The 27393-nt window shown below is 38.4% G+C and overlaps 1 protein-coding gene across 1 annotated transcript in view; it reads left to right on the forward strand.

The window, feature by feature from the left end:
• BRSK2 (BR serine/threonine kinase 2) overlaps positions 1–27393 on the forward strand; it is a 495391-nt gene that overhangs the window by 320429 nt on the left and 147569 nt on the right. Inside the window, exon 4 of the mRNA XM_058157640.1 lies at positions 12822–12962. Coding sequence (XP_058013623.1) covers positions 12822–12962 — 141 coding nt within the window. The remainder of the gene's footprint in view (positions 1–12821; positions 12963–27393) is intronic.

A 27393-nucleotide genomic window follows, 5' to 3' on the forward strand; every position in this document is an offset into this window, starting at 1 on the left:
ACCCACCTGGGCTGTAAATAGCCTTTTAAAATATCACGTCTCCTTGAAAATGAGATTGCTAAACCAAGGCGACAATGTGAAATGGAAGCAATGATTATATATAAACCATACAACTAGAACAATAAATTGTTATCAAACAAAATTGATCCATAAATTCCAAAATTAATTGTAGAAGATGAAGCAGTTCATTCTCTCTCTCTCTCTCTCTCTCTCTCTCTCTCTCTCTCTCTCTCTCTCTCTCTCTCTCTCTCCCCCTCTCCCTCCCTCCCTCCCTCCCTTGAAAGTCTTTTCAACTATGAACTGCAATACTAGAAAAAAATAATATTATTTGTTGATTATGAAATTTATAGGCTGCCCATCTTACCTCAAGGTAACTCCAGAGAAATAACAGAAAAAAAATATTCTCCGCCTTTTTGTTTATATAGACACATGTGACTTATCTAGCTGTTCCTGGATTGTTTTTAAGTGTAGCTATTAGCAATATACAATAGTGTGTATAGTTACGATACTTTCATATTTGCTGTACTGCTGTACTGTAAAAAGTAAAAATATTGTATAATCTGGAGATGAGTAACTGGACTCTAGAGAGACAGTAGATAGTCACCTAATAAAAACATTTTAATGTCAGAATTAAGAATTATTTAAATTTTATATAAATTATAATTTACATTATAATAATGTATAATTACAATAATTATAATTTACATTATAATAATGTCAGAATTAAGGATTAAGATGTGCTTGTAGCCCCTCCCACATACAAAAAAAGCACTAAAATACATGTTCAATGTTCTATGTTCGATACCTTGTGAACTTGCATGGTTTCCAGGAAACTTTTTCACTGAATGTTATCAAATATTAGGGAAAGGGATTTTCTCCTATCTTCATTTCTCAATGGTTTTTTTTTTTTAATGGAAAGAAAAATTAGAGAAGAAGCACTAAGAAAAAGCAATTTTAAAACAGAAGACAACTTTACCGACTTTGTAAAGTTCTGTGAATAAAGCAAGTTAATTGCATCATAAAAGTCTGATCTGGAATCTAATGAGTAGGATTGCGCAAAGCATTGGAAAGAGGCCTTTTGTAATAGAAGGGACCAGTGGTGGGATTCAAATAATTTAAAAACTGGTTCTCTGTCCTAATGATTTCTTCCAACAACCAGTTCACCAAACTGCTCAGAACGTTAACAACCGGTTCTCCCGAAGTGGTGCGAACTGGCTGAATCCCACCACTGGAAGGGACCTTTCTTAAAAGAAAGTATCTGTCTTCTATGGAAATTTGGCACTGCTGCTTTGAAGACTTTCTCTGGCTGTCTGCACAAACTTATATACAGTATGAACAAATAGCATGCAGTTCTATGGGGATCTGCCAAAGTGGAGGTATAACCACCCAGAAGCTGCCTTAAAACCTTCCATTAGACAAAACTGCTTTACTGCTTTGAGCAGACCTGCTTCACTCATACCAATATGCTTTGCAACATGTCTTTTTCAAATGCGTAATAATTAGCCATACAATCAGATTGACCCTATAAAGCAGATTATGCTGTATCATAGCAACTGAGCACAGATTGGAATCAAGACTTCTCATATCCATGTACAACACAACAGCTACAGAGCCATCCTGGCAATGTTAGATAGTGCTTCTAACTAATTGGGCTTTACTTTACAAAAGATTGATGGCACAATAAATGTGCTTATTATCAAGGTACTTCTATACTTTCTGGTGTTCCCCCCCCCCAGAATCACAAAACAGACTAGACTGACACTGTGTACAGTACCATTTGGGGATTTATGACCATATATGACATTTGTTCCCCACTGATTAGATTTAAGGGATAGGCGTGCTACTCAGACTATCTTTTCATCCCCCCACAGAAATCATAGCAAGAAGTGAAAAAAAACTCAAAGTCCATAAATAATCAAATTATGTTTGAAAAATGCATTGTGGTCAACCTATCAATCACTTTTGAAAATATTAGACCTGATAGCACTGCATACTAGTTCTGTAAATCTAAGGATTTGGGGGTGCTGAAATTTCAGTTTATCTCTTTGTAAGATAGGGTAATAAAATGCTTCTCAGACAGCTATATCCCAGAACCTTAAGATGAAGGATATTTATTGTCAAAGTATAAAAATATTGCAATTTGATTGATGGCGATAATTTAAAGAAAATTATACCGATGTTATACTAAAGGCCATTGCTTGCTATTAAAACAAGCTGATATGATTGGTAATGTAGAAACATAGTAAATCAATTAATGAGTTTTGGATAAACTCATGGTTTGGTAATGGAATATGACTGTGGAGGGGTGGAAAAGCTCTGTGTCAGTAATTTCCTACCTTGTAAAGTTCAGGTTTAAGAGGGGGACGCTGAGGTCGCCAGCAAATACAACACAGCACAGTCTTCTCCCCTTCACAAATTAGTCTCAGGTTAGTCAATCAGCGTTCCATCAAACATCATGTCTTAATTGCGGTGCTGGTCGTCTGGTTTCTTAGGCATATTATGAATTAAGATTGATATTTCGGATGCCAAAGACGGCGTTGCAGCACAGGGAGTGTTTCTTCGATAAATGTTAATTTCGCAAATCATGTTTGACTTTGGGATTATTATTTAATTTGTGACAAAGGAGCTTTGGTTGAGTAGATTCCTAATGTAGTCATGAATCAAATCACTTTTTGCCACAGTTAATTTAAGAGCGAAAATGCATCTGGAGGGGGGGGGGAATTAAAAATGTTGCTGCCTAGCTTAGCCAAAGTAATATCATTCTACTTTTCTTTCCATTTCTTTCCAGCATTTATGGAGGAGAAATTTATTATTAGGAGATGTAAGCATTCAGTGGAATCCAGTTAGGTTTGCTGACTCAGACTGCAAAGGCAGAAATCTCAAATTAAATGCTTTTTCCAATTAACTCCCTTTGCATAGAAAACAAATGGACTGGGGAAAAGAACTCTGTCACTTCCTTCTGTAATATGTCAGTTCTACCTGCTTTTTATTTACTTTTTTAATCCATGATGTTCAGGAAAAAACAACAACAGTATATAATTCTGATGCATGCATATATCATTTCTAAGAACAGTGTTCCATCATGCAGGCTGAATGCATTAAACTGAATAGCTGCCAAATAATGGCTGCATTCATAACACTAATAACCCTGGCTTATTAACAAACCATAATGGTTTCATTTGTATAACCTATTATTATTATTATTATTATTATTTATTATATTTGTATACCGCCCATCTCCCGAAGGACTCAGGGCGGTTCACAGTCAAAAAAACAACAACAGAAAACATATAATACATAAAAAACAGCTAAAAGAATAGATAGTTAAATTCAATTGATGCTCTAACTTTTAAATACAAATTTAAAACTACATTCAAGCTAGTCCTGCTCTTCGAAACAGCAACGTCTTCAGCTCACGGCGGAAGGACTTGAGATCGGGGAGTTGACGAAGCCCCAGAGGGAGCTCGTTCCAGAGGGTAGGGGCCCCCACAGAGAAGGCCCTCCCCCTAGAGGTCGCCAGCCGACATTGTTTAGCTGACGGTATCCGGAGGAGGCCCTCTCTGTGAGAGCGCACTGGTTGGTGAGAGGCTAATGGTGGCAGTAGGCAGTCCCGTAAATATCCCGGCCCTAGGCCATGGAGCGTTTTAAAGGTGATGACAAGTACCTTGAAGTGAACCCGGAAGACCACTGGGAGCCAGTGCAGATTACTCAGGAAGGGTGTTATATGGGAGCCAAAAGGTGCTCCCTCTATCACCCACGCAGCCACATTCTGGACCAGTTGGAGTCTCCGGGTACACTTCAAGGGGAGCCCCATGTAGAGAGCATTACAGTAGTCCAGGTGGGATGTAACAAGGGCATGAGCGACCGTGCATAAGGAAGCCCGATCCAGAAAGGGGCGTAACTGGCGTATCAGGCGAACCTGATGAAAGGCTCCCCTGGTGACGGCCATCATATGATCTTCTAAAGATAGCCGTGCATCCAGGAGGACGCCCAGATTATGAGCCCTTTCCATGGGGGCCAATAGTTTGCCCCCAATAGTCAGTGATGGAATTAGCTGACTGTACCGGGCCGCCGGCATCCACAGCCACTCGGTCTTGGTGGGATTGAGTCTGAGTCTGTTCCTCCCCATCCAGGCCCGCTCGGCCTTCAGGCACTGGGACATCACTTCAACAGCCTCGTTGGGGTGGTTAGGGGTGGAAATATAGAGCTGAGTATCATCAGCGTATAGATGACAACTCACCCCAAGACCACGGATGATCTCACCCAGCGGCTTCATATAAATGTTGAACAGAAGAGGCGAGAGAACCGACCCTTGCGGCACCCCACATAAGAGGCGCCTTGGGGTCGATCTCTGTCCCCCCCCGTCAACACCGTCTGCGACCGGTCGGAGAGGTAGGAGGAGAACCACCGATGAACAGTGCCCCTCACTCCAAATCCCTCGAGTCGGCGCAGCAGGATACCATGATCGATGGTATCAAAAGCCGCTGAGAGATCTAATAGGACCAAGACAGAGGAACAACCTCTGTCCCTATGATGAGTTAGGTTGAGCTATATTAAAGGTTAGAGCAATACATAAAGCCTGAAGGTATACTAAATTCATTGGCAGAACCACATCAAAAAGCTCATATACATATATACATACATACATACATATACATATACATACATACATACATACATACATACATATATAACTAAGTACTAATAGGCGAGAATATTTGCAGCTCATGGTTGAACTGTAGAGTCATTGGTTCTCTCTAAGCTTGGTTGTCACTAGCACTGATGAGTTTACATAGTTTGGATAATGAAACATCTTCAAGAAAACAACCAAGCTCAGAGAGCACCAAGGGCCTCTTATTTCAACCCCAAGCCCTGCAAAAAAAAAAAAAAAAACAGCCAAGAAAGGAGAATATCTGTGGCTCAGGGTTGAAATGAGAATTCCTTGGTGCTCTCTGAGCTTAGTTGTTTTCTTAAATATGTTTCATTATCCATCACAATGATGTTACCTAGTTGTATAATGTTGTACAAGAAAACAACCAAGCTCAGAGAACCCCACAAATAACCTGAGTACAAGAAAACAAACAGAGGATTCTCACACAGAAGCACATAGTAACTGCTTCTGAAAAACAGTTTTATTTGGTAAGGATATCCCTTTTAGTAGTACTGCTTTTACTCAAGAAGAGATTAGACAATCATTTCTCTGGAATTTTATTTCCTGCCTGATCTGGGGGTTGGATTAGAAGACTTCCAAGGTCCTTTCCAACTCTTTTATTCTGTGATATCATCTTTTGAATCAGTAAAGAAATGTGCATGGTTGTTCTAAAGTAAGCTTATAAAGGTGATCAGTCAAGCATACACATTTCTGCATGAACAAAATTATGATTTGACACAGAGTACTCTTCTTCTGCGAAGGGAACTTTTCTCTTGGTACCTAGGCTAATTTCATACATAGATGCTTCCCACATGTTTTAATTATTTCAGTCAGTGGAAAGGTTTGCGGTGATACATGAGACTTAAACTTTGTATCACTGTGGTCTCACTTTGTGTTACATTGATGGAAAAATAGGATACTGTCCCATGTATGCCACTTAATGAGGGATCAGTCCATTTTCCTCAGTTGTTCAATCACCATAGTGGTGGTATCTCAGGAACATTTTTCTCTTTAGCAGGATTTTTATGCTGTCTTGTTATTATATCTTCTTTTTCTTCAACTTTTATTTCTCCCTCTCAACTATTTGTCTATTTTTTAATTTCTCCTTTTGCTTTTGCTGGTAAGTATTTTCTGACTTCAGACTCAACCGTAGCCTTGTGTGAAATGTAGCAATAAGTTTCCTCCTAAAAATGAACCACTAGCTTATATGGTGTGTGTCATGCCCCTGTCGGAGTCTGAATCCGAAGGGGAAGAGGAACAGCTAACAGAGAGTGAGAGAGTGGATCCATTGGCTGTGGAAGAAACTGGAGCAGTGCAAAGTCAGGCTGGGCAGAGCAGGGGAGAGGTAGAACAAGGGAGAGGGTGTTTAGATGAAGACCAAGGCCTAACCCCTCCTTATCCTAGGCAGCGCAGGGAGGAATGGAGAAGAGAGCAACATGGGTTGCATGACTTATGAGGGAGGAAAGGGACCCGATCCTCTTTACAAGGCACAGCTGCTGATGGAGTTTAAAAGGAAAGGCAAATGGGAAGGGCAGTTGTCAGAATCAAACGCTGAGTTCATCTGGTGTTTATCTGAATTCCTGGCATCCTCCCAACTGGTTTGATTTACTGCTGTGCTACTTCAATTCTGGAATTCCCTATTTTGCTTGCCCTGCCAAATTAATTACCTGGTCTTGCCTTGTTAGGTTTTTTGTTGAAAGTTTTCTTTCACAATGTTTGGGACTGAAGTATTGTCAGTCAAAGACTATTACAGGTTGGTGGAAGAGCTCTCTCCAGGCCGGAGAGGTGAAAGGGACATTGGGGGCACAGTTGGTGATAATAAAGGGACTCATATCGGTTGTCTGGCTGAGTTGCCTTTGTGTCACATCTCGGGTCATCACATTGTGCTGGAAGGTGAACATGTTGTATAATTCTGATTTCAAGGTAAAGTTTTCACAACAACCAAAGCTAGTTATACTTTTAAATATGCTGTTTGGGAATACAGTAAATGCTCAAAACTACAGATACCATCAAGCCTGTCATTCTGCTGCAATGGCCGTACACTTTTGAAAGAGATGGACAGATTCTTTCAGAGAAGATTTCAGCAGCTATTTTGTCAAGATTTTAATTTGGGCTTGATTTCTGCATATCACTCCTGATTTTTTTTTTTTTTTGTTTACATTTATACCCCGCCCTTCTCCGAAGACTCAGGGCGGCTTACAGTGTATAAGGCAATAGTCTCATTCTATTTGTATATTTTTTACAAAGTCAACTTATTGCCCCCCCCAACAATCTGGGTCCTCATTTTACCTACCTTATAAAGGATGGAAGGCTGAGTCAACCTTGGGCCGGGCTCGAACCTGCAGTAATTGCAGGCTACTGTGTTCTTAATAACAGGCTTTACCAGCGTGAGCTAAACCGGCCCTTGATTGACTGCTAAATGGGCAGGGTAAACTGAAAAAACAATGAAACATTATTCTGGGTTTTGGTAGACTCAAAGGGAGAGGAGGAGGGAGAGATGGAGAGAAAACACAGATCAGAGTCACTCTCATTCAATTTTGGAACATTAAAACTTGCAATTCCACTTCTCATGGAAGCAATTCAGGATATCTCCTAGCCTATATTTCATCAGCAGCAGTCCATCCCAGTATCTAACCCAGTCCTGAACTGTTGATATAAATCAGGGGTATCAAACTCACGACCGTGGGCCAAATGCGTTCCGTGCTGGCTCCAGCCCCGGCCAGTTTAGCGGAGGGGGGAAAAGTCCCGATATGTCATGTGACGACACTGTGACGATGCGAGTTTGACACCCTGATATAAATGATTATTCTGTCTCTAGTTCAGCTTTCTTCCCCACCTGGAGTGCAAAATCAAAACCAGTGTTTTTCAGCCTTAGCAGCTTTAAGATGTGTGGACTTCAACTCCCAGAATTCTCCAGTCAACTTACATTGAGTTCCTGTAAGGCCATAAAGCAGCTGTACATTTATATTCCATTCAGGGTATTTCACCTTCTCTAATCTGACAATTAAAATATTTCTAGTGTAATTAACTTGCATTAATGATCCCAGTTGCTGCCAAAAAATTATCTTTGATCTTATCTCCGTTATTAAGTAATATTTTTGATTCTGCTGCTCTTCATTTACTTACCTAAAAATAACAATTTTGAGTATTACCATCTCAGCACACAAAATTTGCTAATGACTAACTGTGAGAATAAGAATCTTTTCTTCATACCTTATTTGTACAAAGTCTAAGAAAAGCAGTCTCTTAGTTTAGGCAGAAAAAGCGTATTCCCAATATCTTGCTAAAGGGATAATATATCTTGGTTTTCAAGTTGGTGAAGCACTTTTTATGTCTACGGAGCTATTCTACCAGGCCATTGGTGGTGTCTGCTGCATTCATCAGAGAGTATTTGCTCCCAAATCCATGCAAAGGTTGCAAAGCTGCAACCTTTTAGCAATTATTATTGTTTGGTGTTAGAGTGCAGAAACATGCTTTATGTGATAGAGCAATCTTCAATCATCTCTTAAAACCAGTTCTCCACTTCTCATACAGTTTGTTACTCTCCAATCAGCGTGAAGCACCAAAACCACAAAGGAAAAAAAAGTCCATCTGTAATTAAGATTGAGTGCTCATTGGTATACTTATAGGAGCCTCCCTCCCTTCCTCATTTCTTTAGAGCGGAGATGTTTGGTTTCTATTTACTACCATGTCAGATCTCAGAATTGAGGAGAATGGATGAAAGAACTGAAGGGAATTGAATGGAAGGGGGTTATTTCCATCAAAAGTCAGCCAGCTTTAAAAGATTTCAGTAGAGGTATGCTGCCGGGCCTGTATTCAGTGTGAACACACAGAAAATCACCTGAAGACACAACAGCAATTCATTTATCAGCTGTGGGATTGATCTGGGAATCACCGTATTAGGAAATAAAACCAAGAATCTGCCTCAAAAGCTAAAAAAACAACAACACTCCTGCTAAATGTAAAATGTGGCTCAAGCCCTCTCAATAATAAAACAACAGCAACAAAAACTGTTCCGTAAACTAACATTTACAAATGCATTTGGACTGCTAGAAGCTCCAGATAATTGGCAAGTAGCACAAAGCAAATGGGCTTCTCGGAAAGGAATGACTGATAAAACAATGGCTTGGAACATCCAGACATCACTCTGGCCAGCTTTTAATCATACATTGACTATGTATTAGAAATAATTGACAAAGTAGCATTCAAAACATCTTTCATTCACAGGAGCTTGAAGGTTTAAAGATTTCAACAAAAGAAATGCAAGCAAGCAAGAAAAAGGAAGAATTCCCAAGTATGAATATCTCTTAAATAGTTGCTTCAGATAAACAGCAGTTGGTTAAATGCAGGCAAACGTGCATTTATTTTTCTGTTGGAAGCCAGCAGTCTCTTACCCTCCCCAGTTTTTTTAAAAATGAAGAGGTCTTGGCTCAGTACCAAATTGGGATTTAAAAATTCATGCCTGCCATAAGAATTTATATAAGTGTTGAATTATTTACATGCTGTACCAATAATGAGCTTAATATCTAATAGAGATGATTTAATAAATATAAAATGGCATTGGAAAAACATAATCAAATAACTGTAATATGTCAGTACGGTCTGGACTCTTTTTGATTAAGGATTCTGTAGAAAATAACTAAGTGTAGTATTTTTTTTCATAAAACTTATAAAAAATCCTATATTTTCTTATACATCTCTTTCCTCTGTCATGGTTTCTTCTGAACTAGAAACAGATTAGGAGTCTTAATGGAGATGGAATATAGAAGGAGGTTTAGTAACAATACCATTAAATGTAGGCAGATGTCCAAGACCATGAGCTCTGAAGGGCACAAAATAAAAACTATTTTAAAAGAAGAATCATGATGTAATCTTAGAGAGAGAACTTTGGTTAGACTTGTATAAATGCCGAGAAGATTGGATACCCCTTCCATATATATTCAGGTATAAAAAGGGATGTGGTAGCTCAGTGGCTAAGACGCTGAGCTCGTCAATCGAAAGGTAGGCAGTTCAGCGGTTCGAATCCCTAGTGCTACATAATAGGGTGATCTCTCATTACTTGTCCAAGCTTCTGCAGTTCGAAAGCACATAAAAAAATGCAAGTAGAAAAATAGAGACCACCTTTGTTGGAAAGGTAACAGCATTCCGTGCGCATTTGGTGTTGAGTCATGCTGGCCAAATGACCATGAAGATGTCTTTGGATAGTGCTGGCTCTTTGACTTTGAAATGGAGATGAGCACTGCCCCTTAGAGTCGGGAACAACTAGCACATATGTGCAAGGGAACCTTTACATTTATGAATGAATGTGTGTGTGTGTTTTCTTTTTTCTAGCTCTTTGTCTCTTTTTTTTCTTTTTCACATCTATTTTCTTTTTCCTCTTTGAATGCATTTCTTATTATGTATCTAAATTTTTTAATGAAAACTATTTTAAAATAGAGAACTCTGAAGGGGATAGAAAGGAAGGGACGCAGATCAAGATAGCTATGGGCAGAGTGGAAGCAGCAGGTAGACTGCACTCAGGGAAGGGGGATCAAATATCTACAGATAATCTCCACTTCCAGCCCTCTGGCCTCATCTTGGGAGTCAGGTAATCAGGTCTTTGGGAGTCTGGTGTCTGGATTGTACTTGGTTACCCTTTGACTTTATTTTGGAAGTTATTACATTTTTTTCTTTTCTTTTTTAGCTTCTGATGATCACTTTACCATAAAACAGATTACGGACAATTCATTTCTGTTGTGTAGCTCTAACTCTTGTTTTTATTGTTATGCTATGAGGACAGATAGAATGTTCATAGAATGAACATTCTGGAATGAGAACATTGATGCTTTGCTTTAATACTATTTTTTCTTTGGTTTCTTTTCTTTTCTTTCCTTTTTGGGGAACATGTCCCACTATTAATGTACTCAGATAGTCCCTACCTATAGCAATGTTTCAAAGAGACTGATAAAGCATACTTCCCACTTTTCTCCCTATTGTCCGTGCATATAAAGCAGACCAATCCAAAAATAAGAACTATATCACGTTAAATCTATATGCGTAAAGAGCCCCCAGCTAGAAGCTCTTCTGCAGGAGACAGCTGCAGACAACCCCTGGTCACACATTGATTGAAAGTTGTGTCTCATACTAGAAGAGAGCTTCAATTAATGTTCAGACAGACATTTTGATCTTCCATCAAAAAAAGTGGGTTATTTGTTTGTGGGGGGACGACACTGACCTTGTGTTTTTGTTCATTCAGTAGAGCATTGTTCACAGCACAGGAATGTTACGTCTTTTCTCGGGACTGTAATTTAAGATTCACCTCACACAATGCAGTCTCGGTGTTTTGTTTTGATTTGTGTCTTTTTGAGGGGGTATAATAATTTCTGTAGAGGAAGAAGAAATAGGTCAGAGAGAAATATCTATGAGATTTGCATGCCTTTTGAATAGTCTTTAAAGGGATAGTAAATCAAAATTAGCTATGCTAGTAATTATTTCGGGAATCCAGGAGGAACCTCCCACACTGGGAACAGCTCCGCAACTTGGTTAATCAAATATGTGTACAAATATGTCTTCAGCAAAGACTGCAAAGGTTCAAAGTAATAAACCTGTAATTAATAGTTCTAGCTTGGAGTGTTTGGTAAGTATGTTGTATTCCCATTCCAATGAGTTTGACATTTGTGTTCCTACAACAAGAGCACTGAGCAGGAGTTGGGCATTAAAGTAACACTGTTTAATCAAAGCCATCTGGTAGTGGCAATTTTAAACATAATTGTCTCCATGCAAAGACGCTGTTTCTGTTAGCGTCTCTGGTGCATTAGTAATTTAGGATCAGAGTACTTGCGATGCTGCCTTATTTACATAACCTCCTTTGTGTGCAACCTCTCCTCTATCTTGAGCATTGTTTAACTGTAACAGGTCTGCCACTCTTCTCATATTGCTAAACTAGAATGCATGGTTTATTTCTTCTTCTTCTATCACTTGAGAAGGCAGAAGCACCTGTTTTCAAATTTTCTTATTTCATTTGTTTCTGTTTCTGACTTTGAGAGGTGATAAACAATAATACGCAGTCTATTGAGTTATCACTATCTCCCAGATAATCTTTGGCTTGTTCAGGCCAACCAGTGGTGGGTTACTCCCAGTTCTGTCCGGTTCTATAGAACCAGTAGTAAAACCGGCAGGAGGCTCCGTCCACCCACCTCGACATCATCAAGGGACTTCTGCGCATGCGCAGAAGCGCGTGTGAGCAAAGGGAGCACGTGCTCCTGTTGTGAATCGGTAGTAAAGGTAAGTAGAACCCACTTCTGAGGCCAACCCACTGGTTTGCTGTTATCAGGAAGAAACAACTAACAATAGGAGGAAGAAAGAGCATTATATATGTGTGTGTGTGTGTGTGTGTGTGTGTGTGTGTGTATGTAAATATATATATTGATTTATTGATTTAAAAAAGTAAAGGTAGGATAAAAATCTAATAAATAAAATAAATATCCTGTTCTGCTTTATATGGCGGAGAATATAAAGAAAAGGGATTATATCTAAAACCTTGTAATCATGTTTTATGACATGCCCCTCTGGACAGGAATTCCCACTCAAGATTGCTTAGGAATTGGCTTCATAAGGGTTGAGTTTCTTGCTATGTAGAATGTCAGGACTGCTTCAGGTAGCAAATGTTGGGCAGAGGACAGCTGGCTGAGTATCTTTGGATATTACCTGCTGCGAGCCTGGAGAATTTAATGCCTGCTAGTTAGTCAACTGCAAGGCTGGCTTTGTATACTTTGGAGTCATGGAGGTGCCTTCTTGTCCTTTACATCAAGCAGCAAATATCATGAAGTAATGTAATTTATTCATACCAGTTATGTTTGTTTTTTTAGAAAACACACTGCATTTAGATGATTATCGACTATATTTTTACACTGACTTTGTCTCATAGCATTGGAAATCAATCAGTAAAAGACGTTGCAAACAGGAGTAATTTAATTTTGTTTGATAAATCTCTACTTGAGAAACCGTAAGATCTCCAAAAGCTTTGCCGCTAACTACCCAGATAAAAATGTTCAAGTGCACCATTTTTCAAAAGTTATTGTGCTGCAGTTTAAACAAAAGTATTATTTTTAAGATTACTTTTTCTCTGTGTGTTTTCAAACATATGTGTGATTCATATTTTTTAAAAAAATATTTTCCCCCTTTGTTTCAGATATTTGGTGCTAGAACATGTATCAGGTGGAGAGCTCTTCGATTATCTGGTAAAGAAAGGAAGATTAACACCAAAAGAAGCCAGAAAGTTCTTCCGACAGATTATTTCCGCGTTAGACTTTTGTCATAGTCATTCAATCTGGTGAGTACAATAATTTAGGGCACAGGACTTTCAGCAAGGGAGTTGTTTCAACAGAGTTCATCTGAGTAGGGAACCAACCTTGTAGGTATGTCTTTCACTAGGATATCATAAGCTGTAACTTCAAATAACTCAATTCGCTCCTCCCTTTCCCTTTTGTTACGTTCAGTTTATCACTAAACGTTTTATTGTTTGTTTATTCATATTTATTTGTGTCAGATTTTAATCACAATTAAAATAAGGCATACTATATGACATAAAATTTAAAATATATAAGATTAAAACATCTACAAATTAAACAGATCTTTCCCAGAAACTAGCAACATTAATTGTGTTCTGTCACACTGCCATGAGGTGCTCAAATGACATGAGGTTCCCCTATATTTTATTTTATTATTTATATTTTATATTTACAGATTGCCTATCTCCCTCAAAGTTTTAAAATATCTCCTCTGTCAGGGTGTCCATCCCATAGAACATCATTCATGAAATTTGGATGACGCTCATCCTGTGAGCTTGAGGACCTGGTCTTTCCATCAGGCTGGGTGTCGGCAACATGCGGCTCCCAAGTCGCATGTGGCTCTTTCGTCTCCCTGCTATGGCTCCCTGTAGTCTGGTTGGCCCTACCCCTCACCTTACCCTCCCAGTCACTCCTTGTGTGGTCTGAGAAGGTAAGGGTGACGGCGGGGATGGAGACTCGCTCCATATTCCAGAGCGGGAGGGAAGCACCCCTGTACTTGCCTCTCATCTTGTAGGTGCTTCTTCCGGCACTTCTTGGTGCTGCACGCATCTCGGTCGCTTGGGGAAATGCGCAACTTTCTCTCTGCCAGGCTGTGGCCAATGCTCCACATCATAATGGGCTCCAGCAGGAGGAGGGGATACTGTCTCCTCCATTGTGAAGTGCGCTGAATTTAAGTGTGCTGCACAAGCACTGCGAGAGCAGTGAGCAAACCATGGAGGTGGTGAGAGCAAGTTGCAAGTCAAGAGCACTAGCCCGGCCTGGCTGCAGCTGACGCCGCTGCTCTTGCCGCCTGCATGGCCTGCTCACTGCTCTCACAGTGCCTTGCACAGCACACTTAAATTTAGCGTGCTTCACAATGGGGGAGATGGCACCCAATGTAATTTTGGATGGTTTTTACATGAAAGATTGTATATCTAGAACTACCTATGCTATATACATGGGGTCCGTTCTGCTATATTTACATTACAGTTTTTACCTTTGTATTATGTTGTTACTATGTTTTATGCATTAGCTGCCCAAAATCATTGTTTTGAAGTAGACATCCACATCAAGCATGTAAAGAACATGAGTCATACAAAACTTTCTCTCAAAAGAAAGGAAAGAAACGCATGTGAAAGAATTAGTGACTTCTAGTGTTCAGCATTCTTGGCTAGATTCCTTCTGGATATTTGCCTTTATTTCTCTTCAAATATAGTGTTGCTTAATTTATCAGCATGTTATTAATACTCACTTGGATGCTGTTGAGTGTGATTCAATCTTTAACTTGCATGCCATTTTTTTGAACTGAAATACTGAAGTTTGTCCCTATGTTTAAACAAGTTTCAGTAAGTTTTCAATTAGGCTGAAATGGAGGGAGGATTGTCCCAGTAGACGGAATGCAAGATTTCTAGGTAACTACTGACCCATGACTACTCATTTATTCCTCAGTAGTTATTTGTACAGTTTTGATTTGCATAATGGATAAAAGAATTTTTGAATACAAATGGAGTTAGGTCTCTTAGGCTAATAACTATGGAGAGATCAAAAATGTGTTCTGTAGAACTACTATGTCTTTTAATACATTGGCAATGATTATTGGAAACCTATTTGGTGGATTTCAACCCTTTATATGCATAAGAAAAACTTATCCTTCCCTTACCAACAGATAGCTACTAGGATGAGTTTTGTCTTGCTTGTTGTTAGAAATGGTGGTTACTATCAAGGATCTTAAAAACCCCTTAATCTGCAACTGGATTCAGTTCTAACATTGGATGAAACATTGAACATCTCTTTACACTTTTCTTGACATTGCTTGCACAGTTGAATTGGCTCAGGACAGTAACTTTTATCTTAGGTAATACACCTCTGGACAATAACCTTTTGTTCTCTTTGGTATTCACTACACTCTTTGGTGTACTAGTTTCAGTGCATCTTTTTCACCATCCTTCAGATATTCTTCCAATGCCCTTTTGTCTTCTTCAACTGCCTGATGCACTTACAATATTCCACACCCACCTTTGTTCCTTGATAAATAGAGTCTGTCAACACGCTGCATGGATGAAGGATATGATTCATTGTCATTATTTTTCTGGTCTTCTATCCAAGGCTTTTAGTTCTGTTTCAGTCCAGTCCACTATTCCAGCTGTGTATTTAATGACTGTTATTGCCCAGGTGTTAATTGCCTTGATGATATTTCTTCAACTATATTTGGATTTTAATGTCTTCTTCCCTCTTATGATGTATTCACTTCTAACCTTCTCGACTTCAGTGTGTTTGATGTTGTCAGCTTGAAGGATGCCCAGGTATTTGTAGTGATCATCTTCATCTGGACTCTTGTTGTTATTTCCCTAGGGCATCTTAATTCCTCCAGTGTTCACTAGTTTTCCCCTCTTGATGATCAAGGTGGCACATTTGTCCTGTCCAAACTCCATTGCAATACCCTGGCTATTAATACAGACAATGTTGAACAATTATTTTATTTCAGAGGGTGGTTTTCCATACAGTTTCAGATTGTGTAAAGAAGGTAGGATAGCCTGGAAGATGTTTTTGATGTTTGATAGCCATGGCCTGACTTGTTCAGTATTGTTGACAAAGGAATCAGTGCAATGGCAAATAGTAGTGGTGATAGTGAGTCTTCTTGAAAGATTCCTTTTTTTTTTGTATTAACCTCTTCTAGGCTATCACCATTGACTAGTAACAGTATCTTCCATTGTGCCATTTATCTCTGCACAAGGCTTCTGCTATTTCTATGGACTCCTGTTATTTTTAGGCACTCGATCATCCAGTCATGTAGCAGGGAGGGAAATGCCTTCTGGTAATTAATCCTATCTCCATTCAGGTTGATCTTCCTTCTCTTGCAGTTTTCCATAATCATCTTATCAATTAGGAGCTGATCTTTTGTTCCTCTGCTGTTTGGGTGGTTTCCTTTCTGTTCATGTAGAAAGGGCTTGTTTTTAAGTGGACTGTTGGACTGTTTCATCTACCACACTAGTTAGCAATTGAAAGTTGTTGGCAAGCAAGTAATTGGCCTGTGGTTGCCTGGTGCTGCTCTTTTTGTTGGACCTTTCATTATCGGCTAAATTTTGCCAGATGTTAGCCACTCTTCAATTTCACCTCCTTGCAATATGTTGTTAAACTACTTAGCAATGAGTGAGTGTAGACCAGTCAGATGCTTCAGCCAAAAACCATGCTGACTAATTATTGAACTTGCTTGCCATTTCTCCACTATTTCTGCCGTTATTACAAGTTCTCTCATTTCAACTTCTTTTTTTAATTCTTATCTACCTCTTTTAGTCAAGCTGCATTCTTGTTGTATTTATTTGGGTTGTCCCGTATTTGCACCCAAAAGGTACTGTTTCTTCTTTGTCAGGTGTTGACTAGTTCATTGGTGGTTCATGAGGCCATCATTGGTGGATTGGTAGACATGTTTCTGATTTGACTGAAATTACAGATTCTTCTTGTAGTGTGCAATTTAAACTTCGTATCTTTTTTTTTTATTTGCATTTATAGCCCGCCCTTCTCCGAAGACACAGGGCGGCTTACACTATGTCAAGCAATAGTCTTCATCCATTTGTATATTATATACAAAGTCAACTTATTGCCCCCAACAATCTGGGTCCTCATTTTACCTACCTTATAAAGGATGGAAGGCTGAGTCAACCTTGGGCCTGGTGGGACTTGAACCTGCAGTAATTGCAAGCAGCTGCTGTTAATAACAGACTGTCTTACCAGTCTGAGCCACCAGAGGCCCAAGATACCCAAGGTATCTGCTGATTTTCTTGACTATACGTGTTATTTGCTCCTTTATGCTTCCTTGATCTTCCTTGTCTCTACTTATTTATTGATTATTATTATATATACACAAAAATGTGAAGTTGCAGCTGCCAGTTTCTTAGACTGTGTTGGTCCTCATATGCATCAGGTTCTTCCCTAGAACATAGGATGCTGTAATGCAGGGGTGTCAAACTCATGGTGTCATCACATGACATATTGGGACTTTTTTCCCTTCGCTAAAGTGGGCATGGCCAGTGCGTGATGCATCCAGCCCATGGGCTGGGAGTTTGACAGCCCTGCTGTAATGTTCTGACATAGTATATGTGCCAGTTATTATATACACAACAACATGAAATCATAGCTGCCAGATCTTTAGCTGGTGTTGGCCTTCATTTGCATCAAGTTCTTCCCAAAAATCTAGGATGTCATATTGTATCAATATAATAAGCATGTAGATCCAAGCAGTGTGATCTTCTGTAACTGACAGATGGAAATTTTGTTAATGTGCAGATGTTTAAAGTACCATCCAAGGTTTTTTGGTATGGCTCCCCGCATAATTGTTATTATTATTAATATTCTGTGAATCCTTTTCAAATGTAAACTGAGAGTTGGTTTTAATAAGAGAGTCATTAGAGGCAAATTACAGTCTAAGGCTGCGCATGATTTGTGAACCATCATCAGCCATGTTTTGAGTTGCAATAAATTGCAAGTATACCAAAGCCCAGAGGGGGGAAAAATGATGATTAGATATTGGGTAGACTAAAAATCATATTCAGAGAAAATAAGCAGGTAGCATAGATACACTCACCAGAGCACAAGGGACAACTGATAGAAATCAATAACAGCTGGAGGGTCCAATCTGAATCATTACTTTTAATACAGTGAATTTTTTGGTCATTGTTGGTTCGAGATTAAATATTTTTTATTACCAATCTATATGGCCAAATTGCAAGCTATTCCATATATGATTGATATTGTTTTATCTTAATAGGTGGTGATTGATTGCTTGGGTGATTTAGGCTGGACCACTGACTAGGCGGATACTATACAATGGATGTTATGAGAATGGAAGAGATTCAAGTGGGGGGGGGCGTTCTGCGATGGTACTATTTAGTTGAAATCTCACTATCCTCACTTTTGGAAAATATTAAACTTCTAATCACATCATCGTACTGTTGTACTTTTCAAAAATACCGTATTTTTTGGAGTATAAGACGCACCCTTTCCCCCCAAAAAAGAGGGTGCAAATCTAGGTCTGTCTTATACTCTGAATGTAGCCCCACCCAGCTTCTCAAATGGAGGTTTCAGAGGCTGAAAAAAGCATCAGAAACGAAGCTTCAGAAAAGAAGCCCCCAAACAGAGCTTCAGAGGCTTTTTTTCTGAAGCTGTTTTCAGAGGCTTTCAGAGGCATAAAAAAAAGGTTTTTTCTAAAACGGAGTTTCAGACATTTCAGAAAAAAAAGCAAAAAAAAACAAGGCACAGAACTCACAACCAAGGAACCTGTTGCTAAAATTCACCTCTGGGAACAGCTGATTGGGGGTATTCTGGGAGGCCAATCCACTCACCAATTAGCCTTTTTCTTATTATCCTCCCCAAAAACTAAGGTGCATCTTATACTCCAAAAAATACAGTAATTGAATTGTTAGAGTGATATACAATGAAGCATCCATTCCTTAATTCATACTCCTTCGGTGTAGTCATGCGAAATGAATTGGGAACCTGAGACCGAGAGACATTATTTTGCCGGAGTCATTGACACAATAAGCACTCGGATGATTCCAGAGTGGTATCCAGAGCTAAGTTGGAATTCTACCTCTATGATTTGCTGTGGTTTCTCATCAACCCAGAATTAATGGCTTGGGAAGCCTGCTCTGTTTTACGATCGTTGGATTGGTGAGGGAAACTACTGTTTAACTACTAGCCTTATTCTGTCTCCTTTACTATTTGTGGTTCTTGAGAGGGTGATGCTTACGAGGTTTTTTTTTAATCAAATATTTTAAAGAAATGTGGAGTCAAGGAACACTGTTTCCTAGGGTGAAAAAAAAATGAATGTAATGCATGTTTTTAAATGATGAAGCCTGACCTTATCCTGTCAGGGGATAGCAAAAATGACGAATTGTCTAATCAGCCAGGTTATCCAGTCATGACCGTACTGAAAATGAAGGTTTCTTCAATGGCTAATGATGGAACATGGATGCTTGTTGCCCACATATAAAACAGATTGATAGTTATGTGCTTGTTTAATCACATGCCAGATTCCTCTTCTTCCATCATTTCCAACAGTAGGCCCAAAAACAAACAAATGAGTAATTCCTTTCAGTTCGTTTTTATTTCTCTTTCCCTTTTTATTTACTGGTGTCCTAGAATGTAATCCTGCTAGAGTTTCTAAAAGCATTGCTTTAGAAATTCTTTGTGTCAAGTACCTTTGATTTTAGCATATATTCAAGCACAGCTTGGTAGTAAAAGATTTGAAAGAAAACAAATTAGCCTTCAAGTTAAATTTGTAATTCATTATTAAGTCGTCAGATAAATCAGAATTCTGGTACAAGTATAGTAAAGCATATCCCAGATCATCTATCTTCCCATCTTGAAACACTCTCAATTCTAATTTAAACTCCACACATTCCATAATGTTATGATCATTTTCCACTATTTTGGAAAGCCTACAGATCATTTTAGAGATCTCGATGCTTTGTAGATCAGAGAATCAACATTTCCTCTCTTTTTTTGGCCAACAGTCAAAATAGAAGCATGCTAGCCAATCAGTTCTACTTCACTAGAAATGAATTTCTTCACTAGAAATGAATTTCTTCTCCAGTCTACTGGAAGGCTAATCCAATCTTGTGGGTTGTAGATGTCTCTTCCGCTTTTAAGACTGAGTCAATCAGATCCTTGATCCTGCCTTCTCCTATTGAGCATGCCCAGAATTTGACTCAGCCATCAAGCGAAGGAGATGTGTGCAAGGGTGCTGGTGCAAAGGAAAGTGAATTCAACAAACTGTAAACCCGGCTCCGCGTAAAGCCATTCACACACTGCATTTCACAAAGAGTGAGGCACCTTATCTTTCTCATAAGGAAAGTCTTAACACGGGTGCAAAAGGGATGTGCCCAGGACTAAATATGCTGGCAAGGACTGGAGACAATCATATTGGGACAAAGGCAAAACCACAAGAGTGGAGGGGAAACTATATCAATGAAGCGGGTAGGTATAACCAGTCGTAATCTTGGATGATTCTACACCAGTACATTGAACATGGGAAACAAACAGGAAAAATTGGAAATCTTAATAACAAATATATCTTAGGCATCACTGGATCTCATTCAAAAAATAAAGCAGGATAAGTAACAATTACATCAAATTTAGCATTAAATAATAAATTTATGTAAGCACTTCACAGAATAAGGATATTTCTCAATAGAGGGCTTCTAGTAGTTTCACTCGAAATATGTGCTGTGCTTTTCTCCTTAAGGGATTTTTTATGGGGAAAAAATGGAAGAGTAATAGAAAAAGCTGGGGGCATTAGAAATGAAAGATAACATAGCCTGAATCCCTGTAAAAGTCCATGAGTGAGGCAGGATTATTGAATATTGTAAGTCATTTGACAGCATCTTAAGTCTTTGAAATAGCCACAGAGAATCAAAGCAGAATACATTATCAGCACAGAGCTATTCTGAATGATGCATGTGTTGTGACTTACTTTGAAATATCTATCAACATAGGGACTTAGTAAAAGCGAAGGCCCATTTTGGAAAATATTTGAATTTACTTAAAATGGGATTGCATGAGAACAGTGAAATAGTTAGTGTATGGACCATATGTAGGCTACTTACCTGTTAGGAAATCATTATGGTATATTTGATCTGGACTTAATTAAAAGAAATCAGTGCTCATTTTTTAGAGATAAAGTCTTAAGCAAGTTCTAGCTATAGTACTGTATAGAATACCTGAGGAATCACAGAGCTAACTTTGTTCCTTTATGGTTGTTCTGAAAATAATATAGAAAAAAGTTCCATGTCTGGACTTAATAATTTGGATAAGCAGGCCTTCTTGCCATCTAGTGGTCATCTGGATTTTTGCAGCCATGGGTAGATAAGATGAACTAGCAATACACTGAAAAAGTATTAAAGTCTGTGGAGAATCATAAATGCAGAGCCCCAATTTTATACTTTATTTTTAAAGCAGTTTCCAAATGAAAAAAGTAAAATCCATCCAGCACGAGAAACCTGGTAAGAAGAGCAGGAACTAAGAGAATCATTTGTGAAATCACCAGACAAGAATGAGATTGGGCTAATATCTGATTCTGTCTAGGTTTTTTTTTCCTTTTTAGGTTTACCTTGCTAACATTAACAACTGAAAGTAAGATTAGTGGGGGGGGGAATGCCAAATCTTATTAGGCTTCAGTAATAATAAATGAGCTAATGCTTTTACAAAGGAAGGAGAAGATTGAGAAGGATTTCCCTCTAGTAATGTTTTCATCTTATTTTTGTTTTCGCTATGAGAGGTTATTGGAGAAGTATTTTGAGTAGGCCATTCTGGATTTTGCATGAATATTGATAAATGACAATTACTAGAGTCTCATCCTCTTCCACTGCCTGAGGCTATGTCTGCTGAGCTATGCAAGTTGCATACATAGTAATTTTCTATAAGGGTTTTTATGTGGGGGCAACGAATGAGAGCTTTATTTGCATCTTTCCCATTAAAAGGAAAGACATCACTGAAAAGCTGTATGCCAGGCTGCTATAGCAGTGGAACAAAAATAAGTAATCACAAATCAATTTACAATTCTGTAAATTGCAAGTTCTAGGGTACTCTCTGTTTACACACATATGAATTTTGGAAAAAGATCATTTTGATTTTGAGCAATAAATCTCAGACAGTCAAGCAATACTTAGAAACACCATGATTACTGTTGTACCAAACTGTTAATGCACATGCAATTCAAACCACATGATTTTTTTTTCCTTTTTCTCAAATCTCAATATTCTGCAGAAATGTGTACATTGACTTCAAGGTGGTTTATCCTTTTTGGACTATGCCAAGAATCCATTTTTTTCTATGTTGGGCAAGCAGAGATTTTGAATTGCGATGGGCCCCCAGATAATAGAAATATGTTTCTGTAGATGGAAGTAAGATGGCAGTTAAGTGGAAGAGATGGGAGATGGCCACACTTCGTTGAAAGCAGAATGGGAAGGAAACATGAGGAAGAGAAGAATGCTGGAGTTTTGTAACAAAGCCTACAGAAAGCTTAAATTATTGCTATATTTATTTCGAAAATGTATACTGCTGTCTACCCGCCCATGGCGACTCAAGACAGCTTACAAGGATATAAAACACCATATAAAAGAAATAAAAAGAATAAAAAGAAAAAGAATAAAATAATAACATAGCACCTCCCCCCATCCCTGCGACAACACACATTCATACTAGCCATTTTATGGGCTCCATCCCACTCTGGGTTCTCCAGGCCCCAGAACCATGTCTTCAGGGCCTTCCGAAAGAGTGTTTTATATATATAACCTGAAGGGCATGGTGTATTAGAAATAAGAGCTGCCTGGGAGTTGTTTAACATTTATTTGTCAATAAAGCAACTATTGGGTGAGGTCAAAATCGATTTGTGTTCCATTTGGACCTGACTTCTAGCTGCTAAAGACTACCCAGGGTAGATTTGTGAGCGCAGTAGTTAGAATGCAGCATTGCAGGCTACTACTGCTGACTGCTGGTTGACTGCAATTTAGCAGTTCGAGTCTCACTGGCTCAAGGTTAACTCAGTCTTCCATCCTTCCAAGGTGGGTAAAATGAGGACCCAGATTGTTGGGGGCAATATGCTGACTCAATAAACCACTTAGAGAGGGCTGTAAAGCGGTATATAAGTTTAAGTGCTATTGCTATTTTTTATTATTATTATTTATTTATTTTTTGTCACAACAGTATACACAAACAATTGTCATAGATAAAACAACATGTCTTGAAGAAAATATATATATATATGAGTAAAAAATATGCATCAACTATATTAATTTGATATAATGAAGGGAACAATAGGACAGGAACGGTAGGCACTATTGTGCTTTTATGCACGCCCCTTATAGCCCTCTTAGGAATGGGGTGAGGTCAATAGTAGACAGTTTTTGGTTGAAGATTTTGGGATTTTGAGTAGAGACTACGGAGTCAGGTAATGAGTTCCAAGCATTAACAACTCTGTTACAGAAGTCATATTTTCTGCAATCAAGTTTGAAGCTTGAATCTATTTTTTGCTCTTGTAATATTGCGATTGAAGCTGAAGTAGTCTTTTATAGGAAGGATATTGCAATAGATGATTTTGTGTGTTAAACACAGGTCATGTCGAAGTCAACAGAGTTGTAAGTTTTCTAATCCCAGGATTTCAAGTCTGTTGGTATAAGGTATTTTGTTGTTTTTGGAGGAGTGAAGAACTCTTCTAGTGAAATATTTCTGGACTCGTTCTATTGTATTTATGTCAGAGATGTAGTATGGGTTCCAGACGGATGAGCTGTATTCAAGAATAGGTCTGGCAAATGTTTTGTATGCTCTAGTTAGTAGTGTGGAGTTTTTAGAAAAGAAGCTGCGTAAAATTAAGTTTACAACTCTTAGGGCCTTTTTTGCTATGTAGTTGCAGTGGGCTTTGGCATTAAGGTCATTTGATATGAGAACTCCAAGATCTTTGACAGGGTGGGGGTGGTCAGTTAGGTAATGTCCATTAAGTTTGTACTTGATGTTAGGGTTCTTTTTTCCAATATGTAAGACTGAGCATTTGCTGGTTGAGATTTGGAGTTGCCAAGTTTTAGACCAATCGGAAATTAAGTCGAGATCTTCTTGAAGGGTAGAGGTATTATTAGTGGTATTAAATAGTTTGACATCATCAGCAAAGAGAACACAATAACTTGAGATGAGGTCACAGAGATCATTTATATATAGTATGAAGAGTGTTGGTCCAAGAACACTACCTTTTTATTGCTGTTCTCTTTCCCCTCCACCTTCTTTCTCATGCTTTTCCTTTCCACACAGACTAAATATGTATCTATATATAGACATATAGACATATATGTAAATAGCCTTTGAAATCCATGATTCATTTTGAATTTATAAAATATTCTTTAATTTGATATTTATGGAAGTGCACATTATTAACTGCACTCTAGATAAAGCTGAAATAAGCTTTCTGATAAGTGTTATGCTTCACTTTTCCTTTTCAGTCTTCTTTCTTGGCATGTACACACTGCATGAAGCATTTTGGCTTCTCGTTCACTAAAGTCGCTGCCTTATTTAATCATGTTTCCAGCCAATATGGAGAAGGGCTCTGGAGTATTTCAGCCTGTAGAACATTAAAAGGGCATTATGTCCTCCATTCACCTGCAGAGTAAGGTGACACTGATCATGTAAAACATGGAATCAGAGGGATCAGCTGGAAATGAACCAAATAAAGTTCATTTACCCTGTATTGCTCCATTATGTTTCTGCTTTCTTTGGTACAAGGTGAGGTTTGGGAGGACTGCATTTTAATTAGATTATCCAAGCTGCTGGACTCTTAGAAATTGTACCTTATAGCCACTGTTCGGCATGTGTCTCTGCTGACAGCTCAGGTGTTCAGTAACTGGGGATGGAGAGCATTACACCTTCTATCAAGCTGAACTTATCTTATAGCATTACAGATAAACAAATACTCCAGATACCTGCATTACACACCCAAATTGTGCTTTCTGCTGTGACAACATCTGGAAATTAGTATATTGCAAGCTTAGCCTTCAGAAAATTGTTCCCATGTCCTCTGTTTTAGTTTTATATCTGTGCAAAACTTTAAATGCACAAAATTGGCATGCCTCTAAAGTGACAGTCACCCATTTGTTCTTATAGTCTCCATTACCTATTCTCCTGCTTCTCCAGTAAAGTGTTAATTCATCTTCCTCCTCCTCCTTTTTCCAAATATAATTTGTAGTCCACAAAGAACTAATTAGGAATAAATACAGAAGATGCTTATATATAAAGAGACAGAACCGCTTTCTAAGCCAACATAATTCTCTCATATCAGCAGGAAGACTCCAACAAAGACTCATAGGAGATGTCTCACAGAGCGACTAATAGTGTTTCATTGTTAGGATAGAATTGAGCTATATTCTGAATAAAATATGCCACTTCTGAATAAACCATCCCTCATTCCAACTGTGTTGGGTAACTTCCACATAATCTGCATCCTTACTTTTAAAAGAAGATTTTGGAGATCATGATAGAGCATCAATAGCAGGTATCAATTGCAAGTAAATTATCTGTTTCATCCAGGCTTAGTGGCTGGCTATGGAGATCATATATATATATTTTCTTTTGCACATGAGTTTTGTCAAGATCTGGCTGGAGTGTACATCTCCTCGATCTTATAGAACACTCAACAGTGTTCCATATCATCAACCTCCTGAACTAACTGCAAGAGGTACTGGTTGATGCCCCTGTTTTGCAATGGTTCTACTCCTTCCTAAGCATAGTTCTAAACAATAATGATGGGGGATGAAGAGTCTCTCAGGGCTCTACCTGGAAACTTCAACTGGTATAGAATGGTTGCATGAATGCAGGCAGATACTGTAAGAGTCTCTTAAACACTGATAGCTACATTATGAGCACAGCAGACTCCAAATGGCTCAACTCCCTACTATCTTGGAAACTATTTTCTCCAGGCAGAATCTACCTGTCTTTGTGTTTAATCAAGGTGAGTATGTTGTGGATATCCCCTCCCATAGGTTAAACAGTTGGCAGCTGGGAGGTAGGTTTTCTCAGTAATCAACCCATCCTTATGGAAAAAACCTTCCCCCAAAAATTAGTATTCATGAAAGTGGTGGAAAGTATTTGAGGCTTGCATTGCTGACTTCTGGACCATGTTTTCTCAGATATACTTCATCTGTAATTTTAATTTTTAATTCTAATTTAATGCTTAAATCTATTTAATTTTAAGTATTCAAATTTTATCTGATATTTCATTTGCTTACTGTGCTATTTGAGTAGTCCGTTGTGAAGACTGTCAATTATCCAGAGTCTTTTAAAGTCTCTTTAAACTCTTTAAAGTCATTTATTATTTATTATTCATTTAATAAATAGAGAAATCAAACTAGGAGAAATAGAGCAAACCAATAATATCTAGATTGTTCCAAAGTTGCGAAGGGATGGCACACTGAAGAGTCCTTCTACAAAATAAACTTTGGAACAAAAGTACCATTCATGATTAATTTTAAATCACAATTTAGTGTTTATTATCTTGTTTGAATGATTACAGAATACACAAATGCTGTGGGAGGGGGAGCAGTAATCATTGCTTAGTAGGGAGCAGTAATGAGCTGTGGTTAGTGGTTAGAACATAGAACACAGTATTACAGGCTAATTCTGCTGCGTGTCAGCAGTTCGATTCTCACCAGCTCAAGGTTGACTCAGCCTTCTCTCCCTCTGAGGTCAATAAAATGAGGACCCAGATTGTTGCTGGCAGTGCTGACTCTGTAAACTGCTTGGAGAGGGTGATGAAGTGGTATATAAGTCTAAGCACTATTGCTATTGCAAAGGGGGGCACCATCTTTTTTAGCTTCTCCTTTTTAATTAATAGAAAGAGGACCTAGCTGACCTGGGTTGTTGATCCAGGACAGATAGTTTGTGTAGAATAAGATAAATAGAGACAAAATATTTAGTCTGGAGTTTTTCAACTTCTCATTTATTTATTTATTTCATTCAGATTCAGACTGCCAAATCAAAAAGCTTAATATGTTCAGTCAACTTTTATGAAATATCCAAATTACATATTCTTTCCAACATTTAAGCCATAACCAATTTGAGACTGATTCCATTAAAAACTAATTATTATTCCAAACAAACAAAGGGGCAAAAGGAAAAAGATACTTCTTTAAAAAAAGTTGTTGGTCACTCTTACTTCCATTAGACACTTTTTCCATCAATAACTGCAATTACTTCTTCAAAATCACAAGTTAGCACTATTAATATATTGCGTACTCTTTAAAATTTAAAAGTGGTTGACTTCTCTAATTTTTTAAAATGGACAAATGTATATGCAATAGATAATGGCTTATTTTGAAACAAAATGATCTGTGTGATCTATGGGGGTGCGGATAACTAACAATCTGAACTGGTCTCGCCACACATCATCCTTAGTTAAGCATGCAAACCGGCATTTTCTTTTGCTGCGGTGGATGAGGAAAGCACATCACTCTCCTTCTGTCTTGGCCACTTTTTTCAGAAGCACGATTGAGCATGTTTTAACAAACAGCATCACTGTTTGATTTGGTGGTAACAGTGCCTCAGATAGAAAGCCCATACAGAGAGTGGTAAGGACAGCCAAGAAGATTATAGGAAGCTTAATTCCTGGTATTCAGGATACTGCTTATAAGCGCTATGTGCTTAGAGCTGAAAGCATTGTTAGAGACCCCCCACACACAC

The sequence above is a fragment of the Ahaetulla prasina genome, chromosome 1 (assembly GCF_028640845.1).
Source record: "Ahaetulla prasina isolate Xishuangbanna chromosome 1, ASM2864084v1, whole genome shotgun sequence".
NCBI lineage: Eukaryota > Metazoa > Chordata > Lepidosauria > Squamata > Colubridae > Ahaetulla > Ahaetulla prasina.